Genomic DNA, 12814 nt, shown 5'->3' on the forward strand with positions numbered 1-12814 from the left:
TATTTTTCTTTTTAAAGGTGTAGGGACCTATCTCAATTTCAATCACAAAGGATGGAGGGGTTGAGTGGAGAGGGGTGAATAGTGTGGGGTGTGGTCATTAATAACATTTTCTTCCAAAAATGCAAAAAAAAAAAAAAAATTTGGGGGCGGGGGGGTGGGGGGGGGCTGGATTCTTGGTTGGGATGGTTGGACGGCGGTATTTCAAAAATAAAATAATAAAAATAAATATTTGTGTTTTTAAACCATGTTCGAAAAAACCAAGAGATGTGTTTGTCAGAAACACAATGACCCCTATTGCGCCGCTTTGAAATTATCTTCAATTTTATTTGTTTACCTTTAGCTTCCACCACTCAAAATGTGCAGATTTATGAGAAGGCCGCTTTGAAATATGATTTTTTTACCTTGACCTTGAACTTCCACCACTCAAAATGTGCAGCTTCATGAGAATGCCGCTTTGAATTAATTTTTTTGACCTTTGACCTTGAAGGGTGACCTTGACCTTGAAGGATGACCTTGACCTTGAACTTCCACCAATCAAAATGTGCAGCTTCATGAGAACGCCGCTTTGAAATTGTTTTTTTTTTTTTTTCCCTTGAAGGATGACCTTGACCTTGAACAACCACCACTCAAAATGTGCAGCTTCATGATAACGCCGCTTTGATTTTTAAAAATATTTGTTTGACCTTTGATCTTGAAGGATAACCTTGACCTTAAAGGATGACCTTGAACTTGAACCTACACCTCTAAAAATGTGCAGCTTCATGATAAAGCTGCTTTGAATAATTTTTTTGACTGTTGACCTTGAAGGATGGCCTTGACCTTGAAGAATAACCTTGACCTTGAACTTCAACTACTCAAAATGTGCAGCTTCATGATAATGCCGATTTGAAATTTTTATTTGTTTTTTTACCTTGAAGGATGACCTTGACCTTGAAGGTTGACCTTGAACTTCCACCACTCAAAATGTGCAGCTTCATGAGAACGCCACTTTGAATTTATTTCTTTTTGACCTTGAAGGATGACCTTGACCTTGAACTTCCACCACTCAAAATGTGCAGCTTCATGAGATACACATGCATGCTAGATGCTATCTTCAATATTAAAAAAGTTATGGCCAATGTTAAAGTTTTCCGAAGGACAGACGCCATATATTTGACATTTGACCTTGAAGGATGACCTTCACCTTCACCTTTCACCACTCAAAATGTTTAGCTCCATGAGATACACATGCATGCCAAATATCAAGTTGCTATCTTTAATATTGAAAAAATTATGGCCAATGTTAAAGTTTTCGGACGGACAGACACCATAAATTTGACATTTGACCTTGAAGGATGACCTTGACCTTTCACCACTCAAAATGTGCAGCTCCATGAGATACACATGCATGCCAAATATCAAGTTGCTATCTTAAAAAGTCAAAAAGTTATGGCCAATGTTAAAGTTTTTTTCGGACTGACAGACTGACATACTGACAGACAGTTCAACTGCCATATGCCACCCTACAGGGGGCATACAAATTATTTTTTATTTTTTGGGGGTGGGGGGGTATAGTGTGAAGGTGTGGTGGTCATTTATTAGATGATCTTTAATTTAAAAAAATAATAATGGGGGGGGATTGAGGGGGGGGGGGGGTATTCGGAGGGGGGGGGGGAATGGTTTGGAGTCAATTGTGGTATGTCAGGTAAGAGTTGTTTTGTCAAAGTATCAATCGAATCTAATCATAAATAACGAAGTTATGGCAATTTTAGCAAATTTAATAATTTGACCTTGAGAGTCAAGGTCATTCAAAGGTCAAGGTAAAATTCAACTTGCCAGGTACAGTACCCTCATGATAGCATGAAAGTATTTAAAGTTTAAAAGCAATAGCCTTGATACTTTAGAAGTAAAGTGAATCTAAACACAAAATGTAACCATATATTCAAAGTTACTAAGTCAAAAAAGGGCCATAATTCGGTAAAAATGACAACCAGAGTTATGCAACTTGTCCTTTACTGTTCCCTTATGATAGTTTGCGAGTGTTCCAAGTGTGAAAGCAATATCTATGATACTTAAGGGATAAAGTGGACCAAAACACAAAACTTAACCAAATTTACAAGTATAAAGGGCCCATAATTCCGTCAAAATGCCAATCAGAGTTACATTACTTTGCCTGCACAGTCCCCTTACTGTAGTTAGTAAGTGTTGCAAGTATGAAAGCAATGGCTTTGTTACTTTAGGAAAAAAGTGGACCTAAACACAAAACTTAACCAAATTTTCAATTTTCTAAGTATAAAAAGGGCACATAATTCTGTCAAAATGCCAGTCAGAGTTACATAACTTTGCCTGCACAGTCCCCTTACAATAGTTAGTAAGTGTTGCAAGTATGAAAGCAATGGCCTTGATACTTTAGAAAAAAGTGGACCTAAACACAAAACTTAACCAAATTTTCAATTTTCTAAGTATAAAAAGGGCACATAATTCCGTCAAAATGCCAGTCAGAGTTACAATACTTTGCCTGCACAGTCCCTTTTACAATAGTAAGTAAGTGTTGCAAGTATGAAAGTAATGGCTTTGATACTTTAGGAAAAAAGTGGACCTAAACACAAAACTTAACCAAATTTTCATTTTTCAAAGTATAACAAGAGTGCCACAAGTCACAAGATACGCCCGTTCGGAGGTTTTGGACACCATGCTTAATGCTTGAAATGCACTAAGTGACCTCGAGACCTAGTTATTGACCCGGCATGACCCATATTTGAACTTGACCTAGATATCATTTAGATGTAACATCTGACTAAATTTGGTGAAGATCAAATGAAAACTACTTCAATTAGAGAGCGGGCACCATGCTAAATGCTTGAAATTCATTATGTGTCCGATCGTGACCTCGTTTTTGACCCGGCATGACCCATATTCGAATTTGATCTACATATCATCTAGACTCAACTTCTGACCAAATTAGGTGATGATCAGATGCAAACTACTTCAATTAGAGAGCGGACACCATGCTAAATGCTTGAAATGCACTAAGTAACCTTGTGACCTAGTTTTTGACCCGGCATGACCCATATTCGAACTTGACCTAGATATCAACTAGATGCAACTACTGACCAAGTTTGGTGAAGATCGGATGAATACAATTTGAATTAGAGTCCGGACAAAGTGGCGCCGTTGAAAATGCACTAATTGACCCTATGACCTAGTTTTTGACCCGGCATGACCCATATTCGAACTTGGCCTATATATCAACTAGATGCAACTGCTGACCAAGTTTGGTGAAGATCGGATGAATACAATTTGAAATAGAGTCCGGACAAAGTGGCCCCTTTGAAAATGCACTTATTGACCCTATGACCTAGTTTTTGACCCGGCATGACCCATATTCGAACTTGGCCTAGATATCAACTAGATGCAACTGCTGACCAAGTTTGGTGAAGATCGGATGAATACAATTTGAATTAGAGTCCGGACAAAGTGATGCCTTCCGCCCGCCGCCCGCCGCCCGCCGCCAAGGGGTTTCACATAATACGTCCCGTATTTTATACGGGCGTATAAAAAGGGCACATAATTCTGTCAAAATGCCAGTCAGAGTTACATAACTTTGCCTGCACAGTCCCCTTATGATAGTTAGTAAGTGTTGCAAGTATGAAAGCAATAGCTTTGATACTTAAGGAATAAAATGGACCTAAACACAAAACTTAACCAAACTTTTCAATTTTCTAATTATAAAAAGGGCACATAATTCTATTAAAATGCAAGCCAGAATTATCTAACTTTGCCTGCCCAGTCCCCTCATGAAAGTAAGTAAGTGTACCAAGTTTGAATGCAATAGCATTGATACATTATGAGAAAAGTGTACCTAAACGCAAAACTTAACCGGACACCGACACCGACGCAGACGCCGAGGTGATGACAATAGCTCATAATTTTTTTTACAAAAATAGATGAGCTAAAAACAAGAGGGCCTTAAAGGCCTTAAGTCGCTCACCTGAGATAAAAAGAAATGACCAGTTCTTTGCAGCCCAAGATATCAATGGAACAAATGTTCTAACCAAGTATCATGAAGAATGAACAACAAATGGCCCCTTGGCGGCCATGTTTTTTAAACAGACCTGAACCATTTTTTAACTCTTTCAAGATATGTCAAATTTCATGAAGTTTGGGAAAAAAATGTGTTTTCTTGACTGTTCACATGTTGTCACTATATACATAAAAAGAAAACTGCCCCACTCCCTGGCGGCCATGTTTTTTCACTGATCATGACCATTTTCAAACTCGTCCGAGACATCCACATAACTAATGTTTTGACAAAATTGCATGATGATTAGGAAAAACATGTGACTTCTAGAGTGTTCACAAGCTTTTTTACTATATAAATATAAGGAAAAAGACCCCCCCCCCCTGGCGGCCATGTTTTTTTACCGATCCAAACCATTATCGAACTCAACTGTCCTATCCAGGTGTGGTAGTGCGGTCTCCTTCGCTTACGCAAATAAACCGGTCACAGGACGGTTACAAGTTATGTAACTTTGTACGCACTTATGTAATGCGGAAATATTTATTTGACGAACTCTTATTTCCGGTCAGGATGACTGTACTGACTGGTTGTAATTCAATTAACTAAAGGCGTTCAGTCAGGGACGCCTAAATACACTCAAAGAATTTTTTTATAAAGGAAAACCAAGGCAGCTTTAACAAAAATGACTAATTTTTATTCCAAGAACTCGGAAAATGAAGAACAATGACAGAAAATTAAGAACAGGTACAAGCCAAGTCTAAAGAATCTAAGTATCGTTACAAAAATGAACAAAATACAGCAAATACCTTAATGAATGTAAAAAGAAGTTAAAAAACTGTCAAAAAAACTGATATAAATATAAGTTACTGTTGGTCCAGAAAGTGCTTCAAAAATCTAGTTTACAAAATAGGTCTAATTTTAACTAAAGAACAATATTTATGGAGATTAGGAAACTTCAGTGAATCAAATGTAAAAATAAGAAAAATTTACTAAAGTTATTAAAATAGAATAGTCTTTCTAATTTAGAAAATGCCAAATAAAAATAATCTAAATAATAAGAATAATTTAGAAAATAATGCCAAAATGTCTTGATGCTGGTGTTAAAAATAATTTAGAGTTTAATTATTTCAAAATTCAAACCTTTTTCAAGAGCTGTTAACTTTTCAAGAAAGCATTAAGAGGTGTTTAAATCAGCCAAAACAGCTTATTTCATACATTTATCAATGATCAATATCTTCCCAAATTCCAGAGCGGAACTAAAAATAGATTACTGAACCAGGTTAAACAAGGGAGATAAATACTGCGTAAATACTGCAAAATCATGTACATGTTGTCTTTCTTTCAGTTATCTCTTAGTTGAAAGGCTTATCATAAGTGTAAATGACTAAAACAGTTATGTTGACTACGAAAATTCTGTGTTATGAAAAATTACATTATACAGTTAATGTCACATAATATTGACATAATAAAACCAAACTTTGCAACACAGGAAACAAATGTTCTGACCAAATTTCATGAAGATTGAGCAAACTTGAAAGTTAACAAGATTTTACCATAGCCATATATAGCCATATAAGGAAAAATGCCCCGCCCCTTGGCAGCCATGTTTTTCAAGCCAAGGTTACCATTTTTGAACTCATCCAAGATGTCATTGGGACAAATCATCTGAGCAAGTTTCATGAAGATCGGAAAATAAATGTGGCCTCTAGAGTGTTAACAAGGTTTTACTTTAGCCATGTATTTCAACCAACCAACATCATTTTCGAACTAGTCCAAGATATAATTGGGATAAATCTTCTGACCAAGTTTCATGAGGATCGGACAATAAATGTGGCCTCTAGAGTGTTAACAAGATTTTGCTATAGCCATATAATGAAAAATGCCCCGCCCCTTAGCAGCCATGTTTTTCAAGCAAACGTAACCATTTTTCGAACTCATCCAAGATATCATTGAAACCAATCTTCTGACCAAATTTCATGAAGATTGGACAATAAATGTGGCCTCTAGAGAGTGAACAAGGCAAATGTTGATGTCGCACAACGGACGATGGACAACGGACAAAAGGCGATCACAAAAGCTCACCATGAGCTAAAACTACACATTTACTTCTGCCGTTCTGGTTACTGTATCTCGATGTTTACAGTAAATAGAGCATAGACAAAGACCATAATGTAATGATAATAATGCCCATAATTTACATCTTTGAACTAAATGTCTATATAAATGATTACCGTATGTGTATTTTATACAAACGCTCTGATCATACATCTGTGACCTTACCTGTTTCAAGTTTTGTGTTGACAACAAAACAGGTATTCCACTTTTCCAGGTCCATTTTTCCCATTGTCTTTGACTGTGCGGGTTTTACCATACGCTGCAGTGTTTACCAACTGGCAGTCAATGTTACTGCACTCTACGTACAGATTTTTTTCCTTTTTTGCTACTTCTTTTTTACTCATTAACCGTCTTTTTGGTTACAATTCACGTTTGTTGTTTTTTATTTTGTTGCGAAAATATATTACTTCAGGTTCATTTATTACACAATTTTAAAAAAACAAGGGACAAAATTGTCACAAAACCAGGTTTTCATTGTGAAAAAAAAAATCTGATAAAGGGAGAAAACTCAAACTGAACTTTTGAAATGAACAAACAAAATTAACCCCCTTTGTAAGTTTGTTTTTTAAAAAAATCTATTTTTAGTCGTGGCGACCTTGACATTGGAGATATTAACGTGATTCTTTCGTGCGACACACCGTCCCATGATGGTAAACAAATGTGCCAAATGATTTTAAAATCTCACAATGAATGACATAGTCATGGCCAGGACAAGCTCATTTATGGCCATTTTTGACCTTTGAACTCAAAGTGTGACCTTGACCTTGGAGATATCGACGTAATTATTTCGCGCGACACACCATCCAATGATGGTGAACAAATGTGCCAAATGATTTTAAAATCTGACAATGAACGACATAGTTATGGCCCGGACAAGCTTGTTCCGCCCGCCCGCCAGCCAGCCCGCCAGCATTCGCCAATCTAATAACCAGTTTTTTCCTTCGGAAAACCTGGTTAAAAATATATTTTAACGTCGTAATATATTGTACTGTGCATATCATTAATACAATCTATTATTGAATATATAAAACATGTTTTTCTTTAAGATTTATACTTTGTTAATAATAAACCGAACAACACGGACATCTCACGACTTCAGTTACGATATTTACAGACATTAGCCGACGTCAACCGATCTTACAAAAAAAACGCGGGAGATGATTACAGTTGTACTACCTTAACAAAGAGATATGCGAATGGTTCGTGTTTTTGATGATACGACTATGTTCAATAAGTTACAATGGCATCTCCTATGCCACAAGCAGACATTCGCAAAAGCATCGAACCATCGGACCTGACCGACGTTTTTAAGACAGGTCCAATTGAAAATGCTATGTTGACGGTCCGAATGTCTGGTAAATAATAAAAGAGCAAAAATTTATTTATTTCAAATCTGAAAATAAAAAAGAGCTGAAAAGAAATATGAGCAGTAAACATTACGTCGTATTTTTGTTAATATTCATAAAATGTTTTGCGCATTCGCAACTAAAACTTCAGAGTAAACATGTCGTTAGTTTTTACAGTCAAATGCATACACGTTCTGCAACTCAGATTGTTGTAATTGGGGCATAAACAGTTAGTCAACCTATAAAATTTACGCATAATGCATTTTCTTTGATTTATATATCATTGTGGCCAGTTTATTGACTTTTGTATTCTGAGTTGTCACATAATTTCGCGACCGAGAAATTGTCAATGAAACTTTCGTAATACCGAGAATTGCTTTGCGCTTTTTAATCTTAGTCTGTTTCATTATGTTATCGATATCCAGCATATGTTTTGTTGTTTGAGGTACTTTATTGATTGCTTACAAGTATAAATGTGTTGGTTTTTTTGTAAAAATAACTTACATTAACTATCAGCAATGCATTTTTTCTTAATGTGGTGAAAACGTCTGGCCTTCAATTTGTGTATGTTTTATACACAAAAAGAAGAAAGCGGATATTTTTTCCAAGGTTAACTTAACATTTTGGGAAAATTGCACTATTTTAAAGAAATTGGGGGAAGAGGCCTTTCCCTTCGGGAAAGGGGCCCATATAAGGCCATTGCTAAAGTAGGAAAAACACCTGATCAGTATCGGACAACTTTTGTTTAAACAGCAATTTGCATACCAGTATACAATAATCGAATTTTTAATTTAGAAATTGATTTGTTTTTAACAATTTATTTTTATATAAAATACCGTGTGTTGTGATTTGCTAGTGTTCAGTGTTGTGTTGCTTATTATCCATGTATGTCAATAAATTTGAGTCAGTGATGTGATGTATTGGTCTTATGAATTCCAGTCTGGTTCTGCAAGTTTTTTAAGTTTTAAGTTTTTAAAAAATACTTTTGGGGATGTCTGTACGAGGATGGAATGATGGAAGTAGCACTTTCAAAACATGACGATTTGTAAAACGGACATGATGAATTTTAATGGGTCGGGTAATTCTGCAAATTATTCAAAATATCTGAATATTAAGTTATTCAAATGTTTTGTTATTTGTTAACTAATTTTTTAAACGAATGAGTAACTTCTTAATATTAACATTGAAGAAATTTGGAATGTTTTTCTTTAAATCTGACACATGAAAATGCCACAGAGAAAAAATGCAACCACATTAAAGGTAGCATTTGCAGTTTAATGTGCATCATAAATAATTTGATGACCTAACTTCTATGTAATAACTTCACTTTCTGAAAAATATCAATGTTTGATATCTACACATTTTATTTAGTTGAGCATTGGCATATTTTGATCTGACACAATTTTTTTTAAATCAATCTCCCTCGGCAGTCCAAAATATTATTAAAACCATCCAAGGGGAATAGTTACAGTAAACTATAATAAGAATTAAATTAATCAAATATTAATGTATAATAAATAGATAAAATAACATGTAGGACTTTCCATTTATATGTATATTTTTATGTAACATTTTAATATTTGTGAATACTTCAGTAGTTTTTTTTAATGGCATTGAATGTATAAAATACATTGAAAAAAATATGAATGACAAAATGTTTTTATTTTCAACAATTATATATAGGATCTTGCATGAGTAGTCGTTTTGTATTGAATTTATTAAACAAGTCATCTAAATAAAGATATAACATGACCAACAAATTTTCTTGTTATTTTATGCTCTTTTCACCGTTTATTCACATTGTAAAAGAGTTTAACTGAAGAATTCGCTGCAATAATGATGTCATTTCGTCACAAAAATGACGTCATTTCACAGTTATATAACTAGTGTAATAACAACGGTGTAATAAACAAAATTGAGCATAACATTAATTCACTCCTGGAGCGTAAGTCATTTTATAATTAAAATTTACACTTGAAAATGAAACACATGATTAATACAATAAATGTTTGAACTTGAAATTATTTTGAAATAAAGTAATATTAGTATCATAGGTTGTTATGGATGCAAAGAAGTAGGAAGTAGAAACACGGTTTCAATACCTAGATTCTTGGGGTGAAAAAAAACACACTAAAACTAAACAAGAGGCCCATGAGGGCCTGAATCGCTCTACTGGCTGGAACCAATAGGGCTCAAGCCCTTGATAGTATGAACAATATGAGTAAGTTTTAAATAAACAGACCCAAAATGGGAAATTGATCGCATAAACAAGAAGAAACGTAAAATTTAAACTTCAAATGGCTCCTTTTCAACAATAAGTTGGACACATTTTTTTCACTCTCAATGGCGTTCTGGCCCTTGGTGATATAAAACATCCATTGAGGTTTCAAAAGGATAGAACTTTATATGTAAACAAACAAGAAATGTGTTTGTCGGAAACACTATGTCCCCTTCTGCGCAGCTTTGATTTTTTTGTTGACCTTTGACCTTGAAGGATGACCTTGACCTTTCACCACTCAAAATGTGCAGCTCCATGAGATACACATGCATGCCAAATATGAAGTTCAACAATAAGTTGGACACATTTTCTTCACTCTCAATGGGGTTCTGGCCCTTGGTGACATAAAACATCCGTTGAGGTTTCAAAAGGATAGAACTTTATATGTAAACAAACAAGAAATGTGTTTGTCGGAAACACTATGTCCCCTTCTGCGCCGCTTTGATTTTTTTGTTGACCTTTGACCTTGAAGGATGACCTTGACCTTTCACCACTCAAAATGTGCAGCTCCATGAGATACACATGCATGCTAAATATGAAGTTGCTATCTTCAATATTGCAAAAGTTATGGCAAAATGTTAAAGATTTTCATTTTTTTCTCAAATTCAAGTGGAAATCATTCTGGACTTATAACTCCAATATTGCTCATTTTCAATAGGGTTTGACTCATCATTCAGATAAAGACACTGTGCAAGTTGGGAAATGATTGGATGAAAACTGTGGAGTTTATTGCGTAAACAAGTCTTATTTCACAATTTTCTCAAATTCAAGGGGAGATAATTCTGGACTTTTACTCTGATGTAACCCATTTTCAATAGGGTTCGAGTCCTCATTAATACAAAGACACTGAACAAGTTTGAAAAGAATCGGAGGAAAACTGTGGACTTTATCGTGTAAACAAGAAAAAGTCTAACGCACGCACGCATGCACACACGCATGGACGGACGGACGACAGAAACCACGCCATGACATAAGCTCTTCAGGCCTTCGGCCATTAGAGCTAAAAACTTTAAAAAACCTCAATCCCTACCCTACCTAGCATTTTTGACACTGTTGCCCTAAACACATATATTTTTTTTGTTTGGCCTTGGACAAGAGGCCTTATATATGAATCTAGCTCTTAGAGTTCTGTAAAACATTACTATATGACTGCAGCTAAGACAAGGGGCATTTAATATTAGTCCAGTTATTAGTGTTCTGTAAAACATTACTATATGACTGCAGCTAAGACAAGGGGCATTTAATATTAGTCCAGTTCTTAGTGTTCTGTAAAACATTACTATATGACTGCAGCTAAGACACGGGGCATTTAATATTAGAACAGTTCTTAGTGTTCTGTAAAACATTACTATATGACTGCAGCTAAGACAAGGGGCATTTAATATTAGTCCAGTTCTTAGTGTTCTGTAAAACATTACTATATGACTGCAGCTAAGACAAGGGGCATTTAATATTAGTCCAGTTATTTGTGTTCTGTAAAACATTACTATATGACTGCAGCTAAGACAAGGGGCATTTAATATTAGTCCAGTTCTTAGTGTTCTGTAAAACATTACTATATGACTGCAGCTAAGACAAGGGGCATTTAATATTAGTCCAGTTATTAGTGTTCTGTAAAACATTACTATATGACTGCAGCTAAGACAAGGGGCATTTAATATTAATCCAGTTCTTAGTGTTCTGTAAAACATTACTATATGACTGCAGCTAAGACAAGGGGCATTTAATATTAGTCCAGTTCTTAGTGTTCTGTAAAACATTACTATATGACTGCAGCTAAGACAAGGGGCATTTAATATTAGTCCAGTTCTTAGTGTTCTGTAAAACATTACTATATGCCTGTAGCTTAGACAAGGGGTGTTAAATATGAATCTAGCTCTTTGAATTTTGTAAAACATTACTATATGACTGCAGCTAAGACAAGGGGCATTTAATATTAGTACAGTTCTTAGTGTTCTGTAAAACATTACTATATGACTGCAGCTAAGACAAGAGCCATTAAATATTATTACAGTTCTTAGTGTTCTGTAAAACTTTACTATATGACTGCAGCTAAGACAAGGGGCGTTTTATATTAGGCAAGTTCTTAGTGTTCTGTGCTATATGTCTGCAGATTGGCTTGGTTCCAAAATAAGCACACTTTAGCACAGTGTTCTACATGCATTTGCATCGAGCATTTATAACAAGGTGATTGCAATCATTTACACCATTTGACCAGAGAAGTTCATTCAAGAAGCTGCTTTTAATTAAGGAATATACAGTATGTTCATAACATGTATAAGTTTTTTTTATTTATTTAACAGAGTATACAAATATTGGACATTTACCTTGAATTTGAAGTGCAGTTAATAAATAATTGGCCAAGTTATCTTAGTGCAATTGTTTAAGATTTTTTAAATAAGATAAACTTTGTTAATTTGTGTAAATAAAAAGCATTACAAAACTAAAGGCCCCATTTTCATACACTTACTGTAAGGCTGATCTGCCTCTTGCTGTTGATAAACCTTTTTATTCTTTCTCTGCATTTACAGAGTCTGAAAAATATAAATGAAAACTTGTAAATTTATAATTGATATGATTGCTAAAATTTACAAAACTGTCCTTATATTAGTAAGAGCAGACGACTATACTTCCACTTTGATAGAATAACATAAATTTCATGTGAGCAGCCTTACATGACGACCTCAAAGACATAATTGAAATTTCAAATTAATATATGTCGTAGTTACAAAGGGAGGAGCTTCATTTCACTAAAATACTTGTCACATTTATAAGCCCCAGTATTTTTGACAGAAGTAAACTAACTGAATGCAAACTAATCTTTTTTTAAGCAACCGAGAGGCATAATTCTGGAAAATTTCAGCTAAGACTTATGGCCATTTGTCATCAACCACATACATTAACTGTTAACTAGTTGTGAAGTTCTAACTGAAAATTTGTAGCAGACATAGCAATATGGGAATTGTTGCATGAAAAATTAAATCTGAATTTTTGTAAGTCATACAGCATCCATAATTTTGAAAAATATAGATCAGAGTTATTGGCCTTGATTGTAGAGCTAAAATGAAGACACTG

General features: G+C 34.8%; 1 protein-coding gene across 7 annotated transcripts in view; it reads right to left on the reverse strand.

Annotated features, from left to right (window-relative positions):
- LOC127861939 (uncharacterized) overlaps positions 1–12814 on the reverse strand; it is an 80926-nt gene that overhangs the window by 24445 nt on the left and 43667 nt on the right. For all 7 annotated transcript variants that reach the window (XM_052400688.1, XM_052400692.1, XM_052400691.1 and 4 more), the window contains one exon: positions 12210–12273. In XM_052400688.1, the coding sequence (XP_052256648.1) occupies positions 12210–12273 (64 nt within the window). The remainder of the gene's footprint in view (positions 1–12209; positions 12274–12814) is intronic.

The sequence above is a fragment of the Dreissena polymorpha genome, chromosome 16 (assembly GCF_020536995.1).
Source record: "Dreissena polymorpha isolate Duluth1 chromosome 16, UMN_Dpol_1.0, whole genome shotgun sequence".
Taxonomy (NCBI): Eukaryota; Metazoa; Mollusca; class Bivalvia; order Myida; family Dreissenidae; genus Dreissena; species Dreissena polymorpha.